The sequence below is a fragment of the Melopsittacus undulatus genome, chromosome 5 (assembly GCF_012275295.1).
Source record: "Melopsittacus undulatus isolate bMelUnd1 chromosome 5, bMelUnd1.mat.Z, whole genome shotgun sequence".
NCBI classification, from domain to species: Eukaryota; Metazoa; Chordata; class Aves; order Psittaciformes; family Psittaculidae; genus Melopsittacus; species Melopsittacus undulatus.
In genome coordinates, this window is record NC_047531.1 from 68,865,870 (window position 1) to 68,889,362 (window position 23,493).

General features: G+C 37.3%; 1 protein-coding gene across 1 annotated transcript in view; it reads right to left on the bottom strand.

Annotated features, from left to right (window-relative positions):
• The window catches only part of PPP1R12A (protein phosphatase 1 regulatory subunit 12A), a 117,509-nt gene that overhangs the window by 61,687 nt on the left and 32,329 nt on the right, over nt 1-23,493 (bottom strand). Inside the window, exon 2 of the mRNA XM_034062801.1 lies at nt 8,993-9,123. Coding sequence (XP_033918692.1) covers nt 8,993-9,123 — 131 coding nt within the window. The remainder of the gene's footprint in view (nt 1-8,992; nt 9,124-23,493) is intronic.

Sequence of the window (23,493 nt, forward strand, 5' to 3'; positions counted from 1 at the left end):
TTTGCAGAACTGTCATTAAGGCAAATACTTGTGATTTGGTTACACTGGTTGAAAAGGACAGGTAACAACGACATGGAGGCAAAAAAGAGGAGAAATAAGGAAAACCATGCTGCTGCCCAGCATCCTCAGCCAATTCCTCACCAACAAGACGTAATCACATCCCTAGCTCATCATCCCTTGGGCCTTGTGCCAAGAGGAGCATTGCTACATTTGGCTAGAACAGCACTACAAATTCTGATATTTAGCTGCTGTTTCAGAGGAAATTATGAGTATGGGCCTAACTTAACAAGCTTATTTTTCCCCAACAGCCATGCACTGGCATTTATATCAGAAGAATTAAAACCAAGATCAACTATTTTACTGTGCTTAAACAGATATTAGCACAGATATAATCACTGCATCACAGAACTTAAGTAATTATGTAATACATAGTGACCAAATTCACCTGTAATCAAGAGGTTTCAAATATTTATTTTAATACTTATTTTCATGTCATACCTGCTCTTTATAAAAAAATAAATCCTCCTTTTTTGTCTTAGTATCTGAATTGTATCCAAATAACTCACTCTCATCAAAGTACAGCAGCCTTCTGTCTCTAGAGATGCCACACTGTATTTACAGATTTCAGAAGAATTCAAGCAGCTTTTATCCTGCCTCAGTCAGGGATAAGATTAGAAAAATATACACAGATTAGGATCATTTGCACTGAAATGACGTGATTTAGAATATCCAACAAAAACCACAGCTGTAAGAAAGGATAAGTAGGTCATAAGTTGCTCTAGTGTCACTGGAAAGTCTGCTGCAGATCAGGTTCAAACTGACAAGAGGGGAAAATGCTCAAGTAAAAGCTGAAACAAAAACTGAGATGCACAGAAGTGACAATCTACATCACACCCATGTTTTCTCCTAGAAAACAGTACTCAGAATCAACTTTAACTACATTATTTTTGTATCAGGTAACTGGATAAATACTATAATCGATATTTGTAACACTATTCCCCAGATTCAACATCTGGGAAAAATATTGCTGCATCTCTCTAAAACACCAATTTGGAATGAGTTGATGAGGCCCTCACAAGTGACAGTCTGTCATACTTAATAAGCACTTGCCTAATTCAAAACCTGATTGCTGGTGTATCTAGAGCTGTTCTCCCATGTTCCAGTCATAACCAGAAAATAGGAGTTGACTGGTGGCAATGGGCAGTTACAAGCCACCATTGAGGGAGAACCTGATGTGTTATGTTTTCAGAAGTCTACCTGAGATCCCAGGCTTCCATATGAATCACCAATTCATATGTACAATTCAATTTCAGAATTCATACAAGAGATACCTACTTTAAATTGTTCTCAGAATACAACAAAATCAATGCTCTGTGAAAGTAAAATCTTTCCTATGCACTTCACTTCTCAAAGCAAGATAGTCTTTTAGGCATGAGCTGCACTTTCAAATTCTTTTTCAGCCAAAAATTAGAGTGCTCTGAGCTTTACACTGGGCATCAGTCCCTTGACTTTTCATTAGATTTAATGCTAAAGCATATTAAAAGAAAAAAAGATAATTTCCACTAAACCATATGTCACTTAAGAAGGTATTTCTGAACTTAAAGTTCTAGTAGATGTATGTTTAGAAGAGAAATGCAATATATTAACTAACAGATACTTAGGGTCACAAGTGGAGAAGAACACACTAATCCAATCTGAAGAAAGCATCTACAGAGCACACACTGTCTTTGCGCATCACAGAGTGACCAATTCTCCTAGACTCCTTCAACTGAACAAATAGGTATCAAATAAATTAGGTCCTCTAATTTCCTCTAACCCATCAACCATACCTTACCATATATTTCTGCCAGCTGTTTTTTATCTAAACATCAGATCACATCTACACAGTAAAAAAGATTAAACTCGACCACATAATGACATGATTTTAAGAAGGGAATTTCACCATCAACCTAAACAATTTCATCAATGTTTAATTATTCTTAGGAACTACATACATGCAGCAAGAACATATTGAAAACTGTACACTGCCACAGTGCATCTTCAGAAAAGAAAATGCCAACTGACGCTAGCTCACTGATCCCCAGGTTTCTCCATTATTTTCTCTATCGGAATTTAGGTTTATCCTTGCAGATATCTACACAAGGTCGGAGGAGGAGGAACTTTTATGATGCTGATAAAGAACGAGCATCACACTTTGACTGGGGGGGGCAGGGGGATGGGACACAACTACCATACTAGCATATTTTCTCTCTCATTAATTTTTTTTTCCCAATCTGCTCTTCCAGAAAGAAACCCAGCAGCGAGTACAAATGAATTAACTGAAACAATCTTCCAAAGCCTGCAGTGACCTTTTCACAGTCCTCAAAACAAACACTGCATCTCTACCAGTGTCAACTTGTAAGAAGCCAGTCATTCTTCTAGAAGAGCTGTTCTGCGGCTGGGAATCAATCTTCCCCTGCTTATATTTTGTCTTGTGGCTTGTTTTATAACATACTCTTCTGAACTCCTCTTCCCATTTTCTGAGTGGACAGTATCAAATTTCACCTTTGGACCTTTTTCCTTGTAATTCTACCCTTCCAGTTAACATTGCCTTGTGTCATTTAAAGTAACACCACAAATCCTGACAAAAACATTCCTTCGACTTGTAGGATCTCTATCAGACCAAACCCCAGTCTGCATAATCTTTACATGCGACCACCAACTTCACCATGTCATTCACAAATCAGAACTATTGATTATCCTCCAAAGTTCCACTTCGAAATATATCACTAATAACATCACTTCATATTCAGTTACAATAGGTGGGAAGAAAGCTGAAGGATATAAGAGCCATCCCTGACATTTTTATCAGTCTGCTTTGCCTAAAAAATGTCTTGTTCTTCTAGGATTATAATGGGTTATGGCAAAAGAGCTTATATTAAAAGCACTTCAGTAAGCAATAGCTCCGGACAATCAAGTAATTAAAACTTAAGAGAAGAAAGGATTAGAAGCAACTGCTTTGAAACACATTCTGTGGTAGCACCATGCCTGGATACTGTGGAAGAACATTCTCCAGTGCCAGCTGGTTCAGGCTCATGACTCGGGAGATGAAAAGGAGAGGACTCTACCTCAGCACAGGCAGCTCTCCACAGCCAGGCTTCTGATCAGAGGTAGGAGCTGTATCTGAAAAGCAGCCCAGACTTCTTTTTTATACCTGCCTATCTATGCCAACTGCTGCTGGCAAGGCAGACCACCAGCTCACTGATCCAAAAGAGAATAAACCCTCCAAACCCCCTGAAGGTAGTCTTATGCCAATAGTTCCCACATTGTTGAGTGATCATTAGATACTGCAAGAGAAGGGGTAAGAGCATGTGGAGGAGGCAAAACCAAGAAGAGATGGGAATTACTGCCTATTTTTATTTCTTCAGTTGTCTCAATTTAGATCACGTTAAGCATATCATGAAACTGCACTGAGTTCCCTCACAGTTGCTCCCTGTTGCCAGATGAGCATTGGTCCTATCCTTGTACAACATGCCACAGGCAGGAATCACTATCACCCAGCACCACAGCAGGCCTACAAGGTGATCAGAACTGGCTGTAAACCACCTATCACTGAATATATATTCAACTGCAGGTTTGCAGGACTGTTTCTCACTCCTCCATATCCCAGACAATGATCACTCATTTAGTGTTAATGGACTGTTACTAAAATAAAGAGATCCTGGGACAATGGTTTGCTGAGGCTTCAGCAAACTTGTTTGGCTGGGTTCACTTTCAGGTGTCTGAAGTCTGGAAAAACAGATGGGCGTCAGCACAAGGCAGTGGTTACACACAAGCCTTTTAAAGTCTGCTTTAAATATCAGGGGAGGGAGGGGATGCAACATAGGAAACTGAGCAGGAAGGCAAGCGGGCGAGCTGTGTTTTAGAGCAGCAGAGTTGGTCAAGCTGAACTTCTCTTTCTAAAGTAACCGAATGAGGAGGCTCTGAATTTAAGAGCATCTAGCCTGTCTCCAAAAGTGAGCATATTTCCAAGGAGAACAAAACTGAGGCAAATACATGCTATTTTTCCTGTATTGCCTTTCCAGTCTCCAGCTGTTCTAATGGATTTTCTGAACCAGATCCCATTTGTATGTATGCATTCTGCATTCATATTTTTTTATGTATCCACCCTCACCAAACTTCTTATCCCTTGAACCCATGAGAAACTCTCGTAACAGCAATGTCTGGCAAACTTACTGTGATGTAGTAGCCATTGCATGACAGTATAAAGCCCCTATTCTTCTCTCAAGAGACATCTCCTTCCCCCATGTTTGTCTGGCCTTTTTTTTTTTGAGCAAAAATGTAACTACTACTGGATTCTTAGTTGTTTTTGAAAAATTCTTTTTTTACAGTTGCTGGAAGATGCACCATCATTCATTTGGGGCAAAATTAAAAAGCATTTGTACTTAAGTAGTAAAACTTTACTGTAGCCCCTAAATACTTGTAAGCAAGCTTCAAAATACATCAGCTATGCACTCACAACTCCGCATGGTCCAAAGCCAACAGGAATGTAAGTTTTTGATTCTTGAACAGAAACTTCCACCATTTCAGATTTTTTTTTACATAACATAATAATCTGGTACAACACAAAGCAGAAATAAAAAAGTAAGGATTTAAAAATTCTGTTTCTTAAATACTAAATTGCATTATTTCTCCTCTATTGCATTTTTTTGCATTTGAGAAAGGAAATTTGTTTATTCCCTGATACTGAAATAACACCAGCTTTTAAATGATAGATGAGATTTAACAGATAAAAAATTTCATATACACCCAAGTAGTTTTACAAAGATAATTTAACGGTCCTACCTATTGAATACCATCTTAAAGCATGCACACGCAAGACTACTGTTGAAGTCCTCCTGCATTAAAGTTTGTTTTCACATAACTATAATTTGTCAAAGCTTTTGATGCTGACTCTTTAATTCATACTAACACATTGGAGAAAAAGAGACTCCTTTGTGTGAAGTTTTTTTTGTATATGAAAAAGATACGAAGAACAGAAAAATACAGAACAAAATCAATCTGTTTTGGCAATTCTGAAAAAAAAATTATTTAAAACATGTTCATATTACCATCACTTTTGAGCTAATTCACATGATCGTAAACTAGCTTAACACTAACTTAAGTAGGCAATTCTAAAATTAAGCTATTCAAGGAATTTCCAGTAAGCTGAAGCCGTTTCAGCATTTAGAGATCCCAGAAACAACAATGGCAACCAGGAGCAGTTGCCCTCCATGGCTCTTTTTGCTTTCACAGCACAGCTCTTCCTCTGCAACCAGCTGAGCTTTTATTTCACACTATATTATATTCTTTTACTGTATTTCACCTGAAGTGGGATCCTATAATATATCTTAAACTGGAAGATGCATTTTTTAGAGAAGACAAGAGACATAATCAAGAGAAGGTGGCTGTTCCAAAAGGAGCAGAAAACTGAAACGGGATAGGAGAAGCTGCTGGGCAATGATGCCATAGGACTGTTAAATACAGTGGAGGATGACAAGGGCAGGGAAAATACCTGCCGTGAATAGCCCATTGGCCAGACAGCACAGATAGAAAAAGCAAAACCAAACTCCCAGTGAGTGGGGACTATGCCATGAATTCACTCAGCTCATCAGCAATTAGCATGAGAGCAGTACGTAAAGATGGCTGAAGTGGTGCCTTCCTGAAATATCCAGACTTTTTTAGAGAAGCTCTCTACCACCTACATATCCCCGAGATCTCCTGCACGTGGGTGCACTCACTCAGGAACATCTGAGTAGCAGCAGATGATACTTAAGAAGAATGTGCACATTATAGAGTGAGAGCAAGAGAGAGAAGATTAGGTGTTCAGTGAAAACACAGCAATATGGGAAGGGTCCTGCACTGATTAAATAGGCAGCACCATTCTGTACTAAATTGGCGTGCCTCCCTGTCATTTCCATTTACTGTACATAATAGGAAATGGATGGAACACATAGAAGAAACAGCTGAACTGTGAGATTGTGTACTGATTCCATTATGAAATCAGTCTGAGGAGAAATCTTTCTCACTCCATAAGAAGGTACATTAACTACCCCAAATAGAATCCTATGAAGTCAAATGAGCATCAGAAGAAAAACTATGATAAAGATTGTACTATAAAGGTCAGTAATGATTAAACTTTGGCTTTTTTTTTTTACTTTCCATTTTCCAACTAGAACCACGGTTTCACATCCTATTAACAGATCTGCAAACTCTAACACACCCCATCTTGGCTGTATTTCATAGACTCTAATCCTAGTGATGAATCATGCAAGAGTTATCATGCAACATTAACAGACCTTCTGCTTTCTTTCCCTCCCTCCTTAAATCCAGAGAGTGATGTACACACATACATGAAGAACACAGTCAACATAGAGAGCGCATACTTTTAGAAAACCCCTAAATTACATTCTAAACATAGAAATGCATTTCATAACAGAAAATATCTCCATCTCCTAGCTCTGCTGCTTTAAGACACAATTTCAGATTTTGAGAGACAAAAACCTGAAATACGGAAAGTATGCTATCATGCCACATTCTTACCATTAATTGTAAAAATATGAGAATCAATAAATCAAAACAAAATCAATAAATTAACTGAATTTGCATATTTGGCAGATTTTACAGATTGTGCTATTTCAAGAGAAATAAATTCCATCTATTTTCATTTGAAGGAAGCCCTAAGAAGACTTAAGATGGCAGCAGAGGAACCAGAAATAGATTTCTGAGTCTCCAACTTGAGAAGTTCTATGAAACTACGCAACAGGCAGTTCCATGAAAGGAGGAGAAAGGGTCAGACTCTCCCCAGCCCTTCATTAACTAAGTTAGGAAACACCACAATCCATTCCCTGGCTCTCTTCTCTCTTGCACCTTGCAAGAAAATAAGAAATGAATAGATGTTCTGTGCAAAAAAGGCTAATCCATTATAGAACAGAAAGACGACAAGTTATTAAAAGCATAATCTTTTCAGAACTATAAACTCCATAACTTACGAAAATTAAAAGCTCCCTTCTGTGAACCACAAAATTTAGTGCAAAAACTGAAATATCAAATGCAGCGACAGATGCATACACACATTCTCATGCTTCCCAGGAAAGATGCGTCCACACTAAAGCAGATTCTGGACCCAGCACATACTACTGGCAAAAGGAAGAATTTCTAACCTCTGGTTACTTGCCTCAGTTTTGTTTCAGCTGCAAAGTCTGCTGTCAGTTTTGTAAATTATTTGAAGCTGAGATCCTGGAAAAAATAGCTTGAAGAAAATCTAAACTCTGTGAGCCTCATTAGATATAAATATTGCTCCATTTAGGTCAGGTTACCCTTCTCCACTGTATGTGGAAGGGTATCTTATCTTCAAAACTCCATGCACCTCAGAAACACTGCTCTTCCAAAATCTTAGATGTCTCCTGTCCCATGGGATTATACTCAATCTCATTCCTTTAAAGGGTATCTATAGAAAATAGGCAGACAGGTCCTGGTTCTGAGCAACATGATAAAGTTGAAGATGTCCCTGCTCACTGTGGGGGGAGCTGGATTAGATGACCTTTGAAGGTCCTTTCCAAGCCAAACTATTCTATGATTCTACGTTTTTGTCTGAGAGAATGAAAACCAGAGGAGTCTTCAGTAACATCACAGATTTCGGATACTCAAGGTAACAGTGGAAACCTGTCTTGTGCACACAGGATATATCTCTTTTTTTCCCTAAACATCTGCCTACAACAGGCTGCAACACCAAACCAAGAACATTTATTTGACTTTTTCCTGTTGTGGAAAGAAGGCAAGTGTTTTACCTCCACTAAACTGAAGAAAGGCTTTTATTATCTCAGTTTATAGGGAAATTCTTGTCACAGTATAGCCAACAAGTAAACATTTCCAGTGTACATGCAAGCAGATTACCACATCAAACATCTGCACAGTGTAGAAAGGCAGACTGCAGAAATTAGCAGTCACACAGTGTCCCACTTATATAAAGGACATACAAAGCAGCACTTCACTCTAGGAACACCCAAAAAAAGCCCTTTCCCAGGGAAAATGATATACAAGAGCCTCCAGATTTCTTTCCCTTAAGATTCAAGCAATTAAACTTCTCAAACTCACAGAACATCAATGAATGATACCTTAATCTTAGAATTCCCATTGTTTACCATTGTAATTAGTACAGTAATGCAATTACATGACAAAATACTACTTCACATTTTATCGAACTCTCAAACTGGATCAGACATCACACTAAGTTTAGCAGAATTAGTAAAGTTTGTGTTTACCCAAAATGTCTTTAGAAAGACACTGTTACCATCTTTACTGAAAGAACAGCATACTGAAAAACATATGCCACATATTTTTTCAAATTAACTATTAATTCAGGTTAAAACAGACAACCTCTGGTAAAAACTGATTTTAGCATAGCTTCAATGGCCCTCAACAGGCTTCAAGAATAAAAACAAAACCACTACGGGAGTTTAGTACTGAGTCAGCTTTTACTAATACCATAACAGGCATCTAATTTCAATGATAAAATTTTGCTCAAATAATCAGCAAATAATCACCAAAAGTCACCAATTCATATCACACCTGAAAAACAAAGGTTTTAAGACTACAAATACAATTAATCTCCTACATCTAGATTTATCCTGGAATAATGTTTCAGACTACTAATAAAATGTAGATCTGAACTTTCTTGCCCCAAAATGATGCTTCTCCAGGAGAAAACAATACTTTAAAAAATCACTTGACAGTCATGAATAGTTTTAAATGTTTACATTTTACAGCTATCTAAGAGAGCTAGAAAGAGCAAATGTAATGCACAAATAATCATGCACAGCACACTTCACAACCAACACCCCATATAAAAGCATTCTCTCACTACACTTTCCAGAGAAAACTAAAAAGACAATTTATGAATGTCATCTGCTTCTAGTGCCCTTCTACCAATGAACAAAATGCATGTATTCAAAAATGGAGGAAAAAGTCTTACTCTGCTATATCAAGATATCCACAGGAAGCAGCTGCATGTAGAGGTATCCAGCCTTCATTATCTGGTTGATTAATATTTGCTCCATTTTCCACCAGAAATTTCACCATATCTACGTTATCATCTATACAAGCCTATAAAGAAAGAAAGATTTAAAAAGATAAGTTCATATTAAAGCTGTTCTACAATACTGTGCATCTTCAAGCAACATCTTCAGGAAAAAAGGTCTGATGAGGGATTAAGATTTATTTGCTGAGGCTTGATGGGAAGAATATGAGGGAAAAGCAGCAGGTGTTACAGATTTGTAAAAAAATCCTTAAAGAAATGAATGAATCCACACAGAGTTTAACAAAACCAGCAAATATGGTTTCCTCATATATAATTTTTCTGGTTTTCTGAGAAGCCACTTACAATCCCGACTGCAACCTTGTTATCCAATATGAAGTGGTTCCATTTATAAAGCCCCCAGGCCCTCGCTCCATCCCAGGCCCAGCTCAGTCACTTGACTGGATCCTACAGTTGATTGAATCAACAGCTGTATCATGAAGTTGTGACCAAGAGACAGGGAGCAGTTTGGAAAACAATACCATAATGCAGTTTTAATTATAAAGCAGTTGAAACTAAGGAGTATGGAAGAGGATGCTATGTTGCATTTCAATACCCCCCTGCTGTGTTCTACTGCAGCATATTCTATACCACCATTTTAACAGTCTATTAATCACTGCTGTTTATGCACTTAAACTTGAGCATCAATTTGGCATACTGCAAAAAATATTATCGTATGTTCACATCTCTTAATAACCAAGCAAATAGTGTTGCCCAGATGCAGAACCACTGCCGTTTTCCAGATCACCATCCTGACTGGCTTCTATTTGCCTTTCTTCTCTGTGTTTGAGTATTTTTCTCACAGGGTGCTCAGTTAGTTTTCTTGCCAACTTCCATACTGCTGCCCTTAAAAGGGCAGAGCAACAGAGAGAAAAGTCCTTCTGCATTTCAGGACAGCAAGGGCTCAAAACAGCCAGACCCCACAAGACTGGTATTAATTTTTTAGCTTAATAAATCAACAATACTGCATAACCAGGAGGCTGAAATGAGAACTTTTACTGCTGGGCTCCTAAATCCTTCCAAAGAATTATGTCTGTAATTAAATGCAATTAATTTATAAACTTTACTTTTCAGAATACTTCTACAGCAATAAAGACTGAAAATTATATTCTGCTTTATTATGGCAAAACCCCTCAGATTTCCTTATTTAAGAAACTGTGCCTTCCAAGATGAATCTCAAAGCTTTCCTCCATTCTTTAGCACAGAGGCAACAGCTACACTGTAAGGAAGACATGCTGCTGCTCCATTTAACCAGCCAAACAAAACCAGCACCAGATTACCCCTCTTTGACCCCATTTGCTTTAGTTAGGTACAAACTTAACGCTTTGTTTAGAATGCAACACAGAACTATTTTAACACCAAGTCTCATTTGGACTTGTTCATCCATAAGCTTGCAGCTAGACTGCAACTAGACTGCAGTACACTGCTTGCATTATTTGTTTTCCAATTAAAAGCAAAAACATTTGTGAGTGAAAACATTCATAAACTTTACTATCTTTTCAGGTTTTCTTGAAAACTCCCTTCTTACAGGATTTTTGGAATTATCTTTCTAGTCACATTCACCCCTAAAACCAGCAATTCTTCCAATAAAATAATTTACTAACATACACTAGGAACAAAGACTAGAAATTCCTCAAGCATACTGTCTTTGATTTCTTCCACTGATCATCAGTGTATAATGCATACATGTTCTCAACAAGCTTGGAAAGAAAAGAATCACTTCACTTTGCAATACATTTTGTTACTTAAATGAAAAGGAACTAAATGCAAGACATGATAGTTCAGAAGGAAAACAAATTCAAGAAACACAGCTTTTTGCACTTAACAGAAATGTTAACCTAGGCATATTTCACACATGCCACATATACAGTTTTCTTGATATACATAGAATATCAATGATCAGGCAAATTGGATATCTTAATGTCCACAAGCTTATTATAAGGAAAATGTACCAGAAAGCTTTGAAACTGCCTGAGCATTTAAAGATATAGATTAATATAACATTCAATATGCTGCATACTTGTATATTGTAAAATAATTAAAATTAATAATCTGTGAAAAAGGGTATCTTAAAATTGATTAGCACTATTAAAAACAACAGCAACAAAAAAAGCCAAACCATCTGGTTGTGACATACCCCAAAACAGAACAAACCTTACCCATTTTTCAAATATACATAAGAAAAACTGTCAAGACATACTCATAAAAATACAGTTGCTAAGTGAATCAAAAGCTTACATATGCAGCTCATTAAAAGACATATGACTAAGTGGCTAAAAATATTTGACCAAATTTGGGCAGTTTATTGTGCCATACATGGCAAGGATCAGAAGAGCTGAAATACACTTCGCATGTATTATCAGAGATTGCACATTCATGACAAGCAAAGATAAACAATCTGTGAGATTATATATATTTTGGATGACAGAAAAGTAACTATTAAGATAATAAAAGAATTTACTTGATTATAGAAATGGGAGAGTACTGGCATCACTAGTGATCACACTTGTGAGGTTTAAATGATGTTCCTCAACTGATTACACAATCTGAACAACTGTTTTAACAATTTTATTATGGAACAACAGAAGCTGAAGTTGATAAACTGGAGGGCAGTTATCTAATTTAAAAAATACGACTTCAGAGCCTCCTTAAACACAGATGGCTCATAAATGAGCCTTGTACCCAAAATATTTAATAGAAAACCCACTGTAGCCTCCAAGAAGGTTATAACCCATCTTAAGGTTAAGAAAAACAAATGCAGTTAATCTTATTGCTTAACAACAGGTATATAATGCATCCTATTTCTCCTTGTCCCCTTCTCCTCTAAACAGCACAAAATGCAGGTGTCTGATGGACCCTATCATTCTCAGCACTTTTCCTATGATAGGCATCTCTGACTATCAGCAGGTACTTTAAGTCATAGAATAGAATCACAGAATCATAAAATAGTCAGAAAACCAAGAAACAAACTTTATAAGAGAAATTTTATCTTCATGGTCTTCCATTCCTACTCTGCTTGTCATCGCACTATCTTCATAGTCACTTCTAAAAGCAATGTTTATCAAGTGCCAGAAGTGCCTCTGTTGTTAAAGACTGGCATCTTGGCCCCAAAAGGAAAGCCTGTCAAAACAGCATGATAAAGCAACAGCCTCCAAAAAGTCTGCCCTTGTAGATCTCAGCCTGAAAGTTATTACAAATGAAAAATCAATGCACACACCAGATGTAACTAACAAAGAGTTCCAGTGATGTTAGTGACTTAGAAAGATAAATTCTTATGATGACTTCTGCTTCTGTCCTACTCTCTCCACAGAGGACAGACAGCCACAGTCATTCCTCTTCCATGTTTGCTACAATCCATAAAGGAGTAATCTCTTTTTTTGGCATTCATCTCCCTACCCCAGTCTCTCCCTTCATGATCCACAGCTCCTACCTTAAGCCTCAGTTACCACTCAGTGAAACAACAGGCTGCCCTAAAGCTCTTTCCGAAACTTGCTAACCACCACATCTGTAGGAGTGCACACATCAGCCAGCTCCAGAAGCCAAAAGATGAGCACAGGAGCTCACAATCAAGACTGCCTCAATCCCACACACTGGTTTTGTCTCTCAACCCCATTCCCAGCCTCTATAAATGGGTAGAAAGGCAGCATTTCTGCATGAACCACTCATTACCCTGCCAAATCTGATGGAAGTTAGCCCTAAACAGAACAACAGCTGGACAGTGCAGTCATATAAACCTCGCTTCCTTTGGGAACTAGTTTAGAAACTAGGCTAATTAGTCATAAAAGAAGCAAAACAAAGAAATATTGGTAATATAAAGTCTGGTTACCTTTTTTGATAAGAACAGAGATGAAATCTCAAAGGAAGCATATTAAGGACCAGAAAAGAAAACCACTTTCTATTTGTACAACAGCCTGAAATCTGGACTGCAAAGACCAGCAACGATCAACACTACCCACCTCCCACAGAGACCAACACTAGGTAGGTCCAGCTTGTCCTGGAAACAACATGCCTATGTTAAGTGAAACAACACTTTAAACTTTTCCCTGAAATACTTTCTAATCACTCAGAAGGAGATCATCAGATGCCTCCTGAACACACCAGATGTTAACTGTAATTCAGCATGACTTCCTACCCCAGTGCAAGTGGCATGTGATTTAAGCTGGCTCTCATTACTATCAGGTGTACATAGGTGAAGGGTAGTCCTAAGTTAGTAAGTACCTTAAAAATAGACAGCTTTAAAGGAGATATCTAGTGCTTGGCCCCTCAGTGAGTAACCACCCAAAGATTTCAGCAGAGAGCACTCTTCCCCAGAAGACAGGAAAAGCAAGTCTGTATTTTTTATTGTTTTAAATAAATCAGGAATCTTGTAGGGAAAGAGACAATCAATGAGTTAGACTGTCCCACGTGCAATCAGACTACAATTTTTACTGATTTTCATCAATGAAGAGATCTAATGAGATAATGCCATCTAATGAGGTTTAGATGTTCTTTTGTACCAGTATTTTCTAGAGAGATTAAAACCTACCTTTTACTGTTACCTGATTAATTTCCTGATCTATCCCACAAAATATTTTGCCTCTACTAGTAGAAGCTAAACATTGTACCTGTCATTACATTTAATTTTTCCTCATTTACTCTTAGTGTGAAAAAGAATCAAAAATATGAACCTGGAATAATATGTTAGACTTAAAGGGATAAACCAAGCCAAACAACCTTTTTGAATTCCTGTGGGAATGCTGGAAACAGGAGAAAGACCTCACGCAGTGTCCTGGAGAATAGTTTATCCCTTCCTTTGATTTATCTAGTGAACCAAGTCCAGCGAGTCCAATGGGACATTAACATCTTTGTTAACATACCCGAGAAGCAAATTAAGGGAGGGCGGGCATCCACACCTAGCAGCAGAGCTGCTTAAGAGCAGTTCCTGTTCTCTTCACCCTGGATTGCTTGTTCCCTCTGCCACCACATACCACACCCTTACAGTTATGCCGACATACTTTGCTGAACTGGATCCAAAGTGCATCAGAAAAGCAATTAGAATTTACAATTACATAAAATAAGAAAAGGACAGCAATATAGTATTATCTGTATCTGATTAAAGCAGAATTATTTGCTTTGATTATCTTAAAATGGTTTCTTATATTCAGAGAAGCTCTGCTCTGAAATTCATCCTCACATCCTAATTGAAGTATCAGAGAAACCAAATTTGTTTTACTGTGGAATGTGACCCATTACAAACCTTGTGTTAAAGCTTCTTGTTTCAAACAGACACCTCAAAGAACACATTGCTAATTTGAAACCACTTCTACCACTCACACTTTTAAATTTACAACACATTTTAGCCTACTTTCTTTTTTGTACAGACTTCCTAAGGAAATCACATTAATCACTCTGTCTGCTTGGTTGTCCTCCCTCCCTCAGAAATTTCAACTGAAATAGAGACTGGAATAGAGGCTGAGAAGAATTAAATTCACTATTCGTCATGAAAAGGTGGTTAAAGAACGAGTCCTCTGAACTAACACTGCCACAGAATAGTTCACAGTGTGAACTCAACAACTGTCACTTTGACCTAGGTCCTCTTGCTGGCCTTCTAGTGAGCTCAGCTCCCTACAGTCGGAACACTTGTCTCAAAGTCTGCAGAAAAGGTTTTGTTAGGACAGATGACATTACAGTTCACTAGTCACACTTTTCTGAACATCTTCTGCTAATTTTCATTCTCCTTGGGAAAACAAACAAACAAACAAGAACAAGCTTACATATTGCAATTCTTAATTTTATTTTTTTCCTTCAATAACCACTGAGAAGATATAAAAAGGCATTTGGTCACAAGATCCAAAGCAACACCTGAACAACACTTTCCTCTTTTGTTAGGTCGCACATTAATTAACAATGCAGCACAAACAAGTGAAGGGGCAGATGGCATTCAAAATGAAAACATGATCCTTATCTAACTTCCCAGCTACAGATTTGAGGTAACCCAGCAGTTACAGCCACTAGAACACAGCAGGAATATTTTTTTTGCACCTTAAATTTATTCATAGGTTACATTAACTCAATGTTTTCACATAAATTATAACATCTCCAGAGTCTAACAGTAGTAATGACAATGTCCTAAGACTCACTGAGTATTTGGGAATACTTCCAGTAAAAAAGTGTAATAATTATGACCAACATGAAATATTAGTGACTCTTACACTTATTTACTAGCTAAGGAATGGCTATAAAAGCATGTATTTTCCATTTGTTCTTTTTGATACACTACATACAGCGTGGAAAGGCTGCTGTTGATATTCATGTTTACAGTAAAAAACAAGACAGTTCTGGTGTTGTAAGAGAACTTCAGGCACTAATCTAGTATTACAGATGACAAATATTGCTCAATTCTGAAATTAAGTATAATCTTTACAGTGTTCATTTAGCCAACCCACAACTCAGCTTTTGTTTTTCAGTGAAGTGGGGTAATAACAGATATCCCTGCACACTGACAAAATCTAGTTTTAGGATTTAACATTTTACTTCTTACAGCATGCTTACTAGCAAAAATGGAACCGCTTAACTCACAAAAATCCCTGGCAAGCTAGTAATATTGCCCTTCTGCTACACTAGTGTTGCTCAGCTTGTTTGTAAATATTGTGTGTATGATGCAGAGGTATGTTACTGTCAGTTAAGAACAGGCCTACTATTTAAAATCCTAGAGAGTCGGTCCATACAGAACTGTTAAAATGACAGCTGCCATATCCAATAACTCCAATTAAACAATCATTTCAAGAACATCTCTTTGCTTCTGCAAGCAGTTTCAAGTTTATTGTTTGTATTTCTCTCACCCCAGAAGGAGAGTCAATCTTGGCATCAATTTCAACGTCCAAGTTTCCCCCACTGCACTGCAGCAAACTTTTGTCCAGAGAAATTTCTAGGAAATATTTCATTATGAAGTGTAGAGAAGGAGAACCCTTTCAGACACCTGCAAAAACAGGTGGGCAAGACACTTCCTCTTCAGGGGAAAACACTACTTGAGGCTGATGCAACGCTTCATGTCCATTCAAGTCTCATGGGGAAGGCATGCAGAGACTATTGAAACCAAGCACCCATTAACCATCATTACTTAATTTGAACACTGCAAAGCTGGTGAACATTGACAAAAATAGACAAACCATTCCAGAACTCACACTTCTCTAGTTATTATTTCCCCTTCATATAACTACCTTGTCACATGCACAAGCATAGATTTTATTTCAGCTCCAAGAGGTGGATAAAACCAGAAGTTACACAAAATCAATAACTGTTTAGCTCAAATATGCAGTAAGGGCATAATGTAATTTCTATACAACTCTGCTTTGTTTTTTTCTATTACACTGCACTATTAAATTAATTACATGCCCTTAAGCTTTGCTAGTTTGTAATTTATAGTTAAGCTTGTAAATATAATTAAGGGCACAATTCATGAAAAACACTAAAATCTATTGCTGTTGAGACTAACAATCTATGTGCTATAAAAGAGATTTCACAGGGACTTGCCACTATTTAAACCCCAATGGATGCTTAATCATAGTTTTTAATCAGGATTGTAATAAAATACAAATATTTAAGTGGGGTTTGTGTCTTTCAAGCAGAGACAGAATTATTCTTGTCCTTTAACCTCCTGCTAAGATAAATAAGGGAAAGAAGACAGTTGGCCATGACATGTTATTTACTATAAGCAGAGATGCTACCATTTCTGCTAGCAATGCCAGCAATGGATCAAGACTCACTCTGACAAGACACTGTATGGACAAAACAACTGAGTCTAATGTGCGTTTCCCTGTTTTTGCTGAAAAAAACCCAAAACCCAACTACTCTAGGCTACCTAGTATTATACTCAAATCTACTTTTAAATAAACATTTGGGGCTTTTTTTTGGCTGAGTGCAAACCTATTTTCAGGAACACTGAAGATAACTAAAAGTTACACCTCAATTAAAACTACCATGCTAAATGTTCAGTATTAAGTTTTAATGGTATTCCTTTCTTTCAACTCAAGGAAAAATTTCCAGACAACCCGCCAAAAAAAATACCTGGAAAAAGCCTGACAACAAAACCCAAAAAATCCTGGAAAAATGACATGTCATGGAAAAAAAAGAATGCTAGCCCTTACAAAATTATTTTAGAAGAGATCAAACCAAACAGAACTAAATACTGATACTGGAGCAGATCTATTTGCCTCAATGCCCTTTCTTCTCCTGGCTCAATATATTGACATGAAATTGGTGAAGATACCGGACATGAAGAACTCTACGAAGCAAACTCTGCCTAAACTTCACACAAATGAGGCTCTACTTTTAACTCTTTGTATTAAAGCAGACAAGAAACAACTTCTACTGTTCCTTCTGGTTTCTTTCAATTTACAACCAAACCTAGTACATTCTGTGGAACAACAGAACTTACTTTTAAATGTATAGTCAGGTTTCTTAGCTTTATAACCACACTGCAGGTGAGTGTGAGTTTACTGGTTGAAATGGAGAAATTAACATCTGACTGAGAGCATGGTATCATAGTTGGTACAAAGTACAAATTCACAGTTGTCTTGAACCTTAAAGGTTTAGGTAGGTAGCATGCACAAATTATGTACAAGATTCTTGTTTCTGCTACATGTTGTTGAAACCTGTGACATTTGTCCAACAGCACCAAGTTTGTGAATTTGGGAGTTAATCCAGAACTGAATTTCAGACTCATTCATTTCACAAATCCCATCCTCACTCTTCTCTGGCCTATGCCTTCACAGTTTCCCTTCTGAGGCAATTTCAACATCTGTGGCTCATGCACCGCAGTGAGTAGGACATAGATATACAACTTCCACTTTCATCTCCTGACAGGTCTGGAAGCAGTCTTATTTAAAGAAAGGGGGTCTAGGAGCAAACAGAATTTTCATACCTTAAAATACAGTGCATGCTATGCTATGCAAATGCAGCTGTGCTTTCATTAAGAATACAGTGCTACAATTTTGGCAGATACTGATTATTTTTCATGGTCACCCAATGGGTAAATATTAAATCTGAGAAGAAGGCAGTGTCACATAGTGTATGTATTTCTGTCCCAGTCAAATTTAGGAATACACCAATCATATTTCAAATACTTAAATTTTTTCATGTGTAAACATATTCTGCTTTTAGCATATGGGCAAGTAAACAAGTTCATGTGCCAAAGCAGCTTTTCATTTTAAAATACCTAACATACTGATATCCTCTAATACATTTTCTTAACCAAATTAATCATCTAGCAAACCAAAAAGGCATCAAGAAAACTTAGTAGAAGAATCTGTTTACGTACACAGACAGGTTTGTTGTTCACTTTTATGTACCCTGGATTAAATTTAAAATACCTGTGCCAAGTTTCCCTTTTTTTTCTTCTGCTGCTATCACCTCTATACAGCTCCGGGCAATTCAGAGAGGAAAACTGCACTGCCTTGGAAGAAATCAAATCTGGCCGCATCTATCAGCACTTTGCTATGAACTCTTACAGGTTACATAGATCTGACACTTAATCTTCTGCTTTAGCAGGATCTAGGGAAGTTTTCATTGCTGTCTAATTTTAGCCAAGTGAAGTGGCAAAGCTGAGTGGAATAAAAGTAGTAACACTGAATTTAATAAAAACAATGATAACCCTTTGTGATATTGAGGAAAAAAAATATACATGTTGATAGAGCATATTAAACTAACCAAGACAGACTTTGTGTGCTCACTTTCCTACTGCACATTACTGTTGACAGTAAAAAGCACCTTTAACAGAAGAAACCAAGAATACAGGTACAAAAAGGCAGTAACGCACTCACTACAAATGAATGAAGCATTCATACACACCTATAAATGCTTTTATTCAATTAGCACTTGTCACATGTGGTTTTATCCTTTTTATCCTCATGATTATACAATATATTAGTAGTAAAAGCATATTTTTAGTAAGCTGATAAGGCTGGAATTGTTCAGGACTTTTTTCCTCCCTAAGTAGGTGAACCTAGGGAAATTAACAACTAATTTACATAATTAAATTTAACAGAATAAAAAGTACACTTAAAACATAAATGATACATCAGTTGGATTTATATGTACTGTATATGTAAAAAATTAATACAATCATGTTGTACTTGGATGGAAACAAGAATTAAATTAGAAGTCAAAGTGGCACTTGAACCACTTAAGCATTAATAAAATTATTTTAAATGTGGTAAATATATTAATCAAAACTGCATTTTGCACACAAAACCAAGTAAAGGTAGTAGGACATAAACAGGAAAATTACCTATTTGTTTTTCATAATTTCCCATTTTTAAGGAAGGAATATATTGCTACTCCTGTTTTCTGTTCTTAGACTGGGAAAAGTATTTCTTCTCTAATACAGGTCCCAATAAGTTTTTTGATGTACAATCAAATGCATGAGTCACTGAATAGACTAGATGAATTGGAAAGCATCTTCAGCTGTTCAGACTTAGGTTGCAGATCAGCAGGTTCAGGATGAAAGATGAGTATTCTGACAGCCTCACTGAAATTTTAGCAGAGAAACAAGGACTGTCTAAAAACCAAATTAAACAGACTTTTAGCAATATGATCCAAAAACAAATTAGCCACATTTGTTACAGTAAATATAAAACAGTTGCTCTTTCTTAGAACTATATTTTTAACACAGATTTTGTCTATTCAGGCGGTAACAAGGTGAGAAACCTGCAGCTTTCCGTCCCACAACCCTTCAGGTGTCAGACAACACCTGTGCCAGGTGTAGCAGAAGGAACAACTCCCCAGGGCAGCCCTAGCTAGGAAGCAGGGAAGAACAGACGTGTTGATAAACCTCCAGAATAATCCTGTTAGTGTTTTAAACACCTGAAGACAGAAGCGTGTTATGCTCATCAGTAATGTGGACACATTTTAACTTCACTCTTCAACAGAAAAAACAAGACACAGCTCTCCAGTTTTCAGAAAAGACTGTCTGTGGTACACACGTAACCACATTTTAAAATAATTCATTTCTTACTTCAGAAAAATATTCAGCACAAAAATCTAAAGAAACTGGGAGCAGGTTTGCTCTCTGATCTGCCAAAAGTCTGAAGGAATTTACTCAGGGGATTACATAAAGTATAGACAATGCTAAAAAAATCCAGTGTCAGGTAATTTCCATTTACACTGTCATATTCCACATCAGCATCACTTGGAACAACCTGTACAAAGCCTTCTTTCCTCATTTAACCTGTCAAAAGAAATGTCACTGTCATCCCCAAAAGTTAAAGTACTTGCAACAGACAAAGGTCATCAAGATTCAAATAAATCCTCTGCAAGGACAAGCTCAACTTCACACCTAAAGCCAAAACTGAAGTCAGACTAAGCACTTCAGGAATCTCTTCGAAGTTAAATAAGGGTGTACTCATGCTGGGCCATTACTAAGTTTACTATCTTCTAAAATAGCTCATATGAAATACATTGCCATGCATAGTTAACAAAACTGCACAAACAAACAAGATGGTCATCAAATGCACTGCAAGCCTCTGTGCAGTATGAAGAATGAGAAAAAGTATTCAACATCAAACTCCCTCTCTCAAAGACTAGCTATGCAGCTGTTCATCTACACAGATACGGTCTGCAACTTCTAAAAAAGGCATTTTTGCCTCAGTGTAACTTAACACCCTATTTTCAATAGGCTAGCCACATCTTGAACTTGCTGAGCAAACCTTCACTGCCTGGAACCAAGAGGAGACCTGCACTCACTTGCGAATGCTTCTTCTGCCCCGGCAGCATTTCCAGTCCCACCTCCAACAATCATCTTTTGACTGTATCCAAATTTTTCACCAGCTCAGGAAAACAGCCACAAACACTTCCCAACAGAAACCTCCTCACAATTTATCTCCCTCCACAACCGTAAAAACAACATCCACTTTGTGAACTTTCTCTCTCCCAAAAGAGCAATGCAGAAGTACCAGCTCTGACACCGGACTCCCTCTGGTCTATTTAAACAGGAAATACTTTGGTATAGTTGTCCCATTAGAAACTCATTATGACAAGCTAACGAAGAAACTGCAAGTAATCACAAGTTCCTAGGAAATCCCTTCCATCCCAATTACATTGAAAAATAGGGAGATACCAAAACAACTAAAATCATCTAAGTTTATATAGACACATCTGCGACAGAATGTACCACTATATATACAGAATATATGGCTTTTTAAACGGGCCAAATTTCAAGTTTTTGGTTTGGTTTCGTTTTCTAATGGGTATCACAAAGCTCTGAAGCCATTACTCTACAGAGCAATGTGATGAGGAAGTTACAGTAGTACAGAGACAAAGCAAAGGAATGGCAGCAATTAAAAAGAAAACATTTAACAACTAAAACTGTGACAAACAACATAAAATTGGAATTTTAAAGAACACGTATAAATGGTATGCATTAAGTGACAGCAGAAATTTGGGGAGAAAAGATATTAACATCAATGAAAAAAAAGCTGGCAGTGGCAGTAATGAATGATAACACATTTCTTAAATATATTAAGAATAGGAAAAAAAAAACCAGCTATGATATAGGGTAGATATACAATTAATATAAGAGTTTATCAACAAATATCTCCACTTTGTGTTTTTAAAGAAGCAGAAAGTTTTGTCTTGTGTAATGAAGACTATATACCTTTCTAGTCTACTAGCAATAAATACTAAAACCCCACAGATCAGTGTTTAACTCTCTAGAGCCTGGTAATACAAATCACAAATATGCTCAGGCAGCTCTCTGGCCATACTGAAGAACTTCAGGCAGCTTCAAGTTTGACGATGTTTATTTTCCGACCAGATCCTGAAATACCTGGGAAACAGCAGATGCACTGTTAACACTGTACCACCACTGCCAAGTGTTAACACAGATGCCTAAATGAGTTAGCTTGTCAACCATACTGGATGAAATAAATAAAACACACACACAGAAAAGTCCATGTGACAGATACCAAGATACCTGAGGTTCATTAAGCTTATAAGCAGGAAGACAGTATAATGTCAACACAGTTATAATGCTTCCAGGGCTTGCTTAGCTTCACCAAGAGCACCATTGCCTCTTTTTGCATCATGGAGCTAGACCTCAGCACTGAAGGATGCAGCTGAGACACACTCCTAAAATCTAGGGCACTAGTAAACATGGTTTTGAATCAACATGAGTCCAAAGAGGCTTGTAGCCTTGCTGGATGGAAGTTGACTCCACACAGCTCATAAATGTTCATGAAAGCTTATTAGCAAAGACACCTTAGGGAAAGAACCTAAACAGGCTTCCTCATCAGAAGACACCTTTAATTATGTCTCCCCAAATCTGAGTTAAACAGGTTTCTCTCTTTTTTTTTGGCAATAAATTGTAACGTCCTGATTTGGCCATAAACCATCACATCAAGTATCAAAGACTAACTCCACTGTCTTGGCACACAACGAAGTGGCCACGCCTGCTACCCCCTAATTCTCTGCAAGCACGTAGGGAAGAGCTTACAAAAGAGCAAGGACACAGCTGTATTTCCCCCATCCTTCATAGAGCATTTGGTCCTCACGAAACAATTTACTTCTGTGTGCAAAGATAAACCTGTAGTCTAGTAACCTCTACATTTTCCACTTCTCACTAAAATGCACGTTTATTCAAGCAAGCAAGTAACAGGAAAATACCGTACCTAGATGAGCAACTGTAATCAATAGCATACATGTAGAAATCTGCATGGCACTTGTGCCTTATCTGCTTTTTTGCTGGAGCACAAGGAATTCATACATTTTTACACATGCTGTGGCAGTAATCTCTAGCTTCTCAGTCCAGCATGCCAGATTTTGGAAGTTTCAAGGAGAAAAGGCATTGAAGAAACATGCCAGAAACCCAAATTTTTATTTAAAAAAGAGTAAGTGCTTATGCTCACTACTTCATCAGCAGTGTCACTTCACAGAAAGCTTTCGGATGAGTCAAAGTAAGACGATGTATTTCTTTCACTGTCTTTAGCAGCACATAATACCATCTTCAAGAAGTTAGCAGAAGACATCTTTGATAAAAGTTATTGTAGTCAAATGCTGATAAAAACACACTTTAATAATTTATTCTAATTGAGCTTATAGGATCTTCTTCCCCTGCTACACTTGATTTTAGGCAGTTATATAAAATCAATATCCCTGTTGACAATAATTAGACCCTTACCTGAATATTCTGCATTAGAATCTCTAACATTCAGATGACAACAGTGTTTGAAGTACTCATAAATGCCATCCCTATTGGATAATCTGCATTTCTGTGTTTCAAGATGAGTTTTAAGCAATATTCTGCTCCCTGCAGGAGGTAGTATTATAAAACTAGCAAACCCTAACTCAGTTTTGAGCTAACACATGCTAATCACTCACGGCATGATTCTATAGGAGCTCACTGTTGACAAACAGGGACATCCCAA